Raw genomic sequence first — 1,670 nt, forward strand, 5'->3', positions numbered from 1 at the left:
CATTGCAATAATATGACAATATCCAAAGAGAAGTGGTCATGGAATGATTTAAGAAATCAATTTTATAAAGGCTGTGTTTCTAACTAATTCAGAGGAGAGGGTTTTATAAGTTTCCAGAATTCGTGCCCAATCCCTTCATAATTAAATTACAATAAAATACATTGTGTATGTTCAAATCAACTAATTTAAAGAGATGTGTGAGTGAACTGAGAAAAAGATAACCCATCTGCCTGAATTTTGACATAACATGAGACATATTTTTACATCATGCATAGGGAAGTAGTGGTAATACAATCAATTTTATAAACATGTGTTTCTAACTAATTCTAAGATGCATTAGTATGTGAATAAATTGTGAAACAGATAACCCACCTGTCGGAGTTTTGACATCGCATCAGAAGAAATGAACTCATTCTTGTTAAATCTGGACACAAAGCATAAAGTGATGGGTTTATTTCTGGAGAATCCAAGTTCCTCCTCTCTCAGCACAAAGGCACGGAAAATCTGCACTTCCTGCAGGGTACAAATAGGTCATTAGAATCCATTTACTATTTAAATATGTATTTACATTAGACTAATTATAGAATTAATTCATTGCTGTATAGTGATGTAAAATGGAATAAGCAGCAATAGAAACTGACAATGCATCACCACAGAAAAACAATCAGGTCCAGGAAAATCACTATATTTAGCTTTACAGCTTTACTTACCTATATAATATAGCTTTATTTAGCTATTTCAGAGTAAGTTTCTGTTATGAAAAGCATACAAAGAGTCGCATAATGAAGCAGTATTAGTTTTCAGCTATATAGGTAGATTTATCTAAGAGCTAAATATAGTGGACCTGACAATGGTGACCTGAATTCAACCAAAACAGTGCTATTCAAGTCTTCTTTCCTTTAAAGATAAAAATCCAACTAGCTGACCCCAGTCAAAATAATCTCACCGATTTGAAGTCGATGAACTGATTGATGAGTGTGCCGTCTGTATTCTGAAATTGCAGCTCCACTACATCGGATGTCGTGTTGCCCGAAATAACTTCTCTTATTACATCGCCCCCTTTGTTTTTAACATTTACGACCAGTTGTGAAAATGTAACTGGTAATGAGACAACTAATGCCACAAAACTCACGGGGTTTAGCAACATCTTTACGATATTTTAAGTTTTTAATCAATCATGTCCCATGTTGTTGGTCTACATTCACCATTTTTGTTGATAATCAAGGTGAAATAAATGTTTGAATCTTCGCACTCAAAACGCTTAACAAAACGTACATAAGATGTTTCGTTTTTATTGACAATTTTAAATATGTAATAATATATGAAGTAATTAAACTCAAAAAAGCTGCGGAATCGCTGCATTAAATAGAATTATGAGGAAAAAATAAAGTATTTTCATAGAATATTCAATTTGAAGCAATATTGTTGATATTTTCTGCTGTCTGATAAGGGAAAAAAAACCTCCCATTATCTGTAAATATGGATCTTATAGTTAATCCGATTTTTTTCAATTTTTCTTATTTTTTAGGATACATTATTTTTTATACGCATCCAAATGCTGACTGACGTTTTTCACACTAATAGCTAGTCCATTATTTACACACTGAATGGACGACGGATATATTCCGTTATTTCCCGATCATGACAAGAAGCAGGGGGTGGGCGTGAGG

The 1,670-nt window shown here is 33.1% G+C and overlaps 1 protein-coding gene across 1 annotated transcript; it reads right to left on the reverse strand.

Moving 5' to 3' along the window:
- Nucleotides 1-372: 372 nt before the first annotated feature.
- LOC134235727 (out at first protein-like) lies at nt 373-1,177 on the reverse strand (the record flags this gene model as incomplete). Its single annotated transcript, XM_062717875.1, has 2 exons — nt 947-1,177; nt 373-513 (listed from the first exon to the last, which is right to left on the reverse strand). Coding segments are annotated over exons 1-2 (342 nt in total), but the record flags the coding sequence as incomplete, so codon positions are not given.
- Between the last annotated feature and the right edge of the window lie 493 nt (nt 1,178-1,670).

This window comes from Saccostrea cucullata, unplaced genomic scaffold (genome assembly GCF_032062105.1).
Source record: "Saccostrea cucullata isolate Sc308-1 unplaced genomic scaffold, CSIRO_AGI_Scuc_v1 ctg23352, whole genome shotgun sequence".
NCBI lineage: Eukaryota > Metazoa > Mollusca > Bivalvia > Ostreida > Ostreidae > Saccostrea > Saccostrea cuccullata.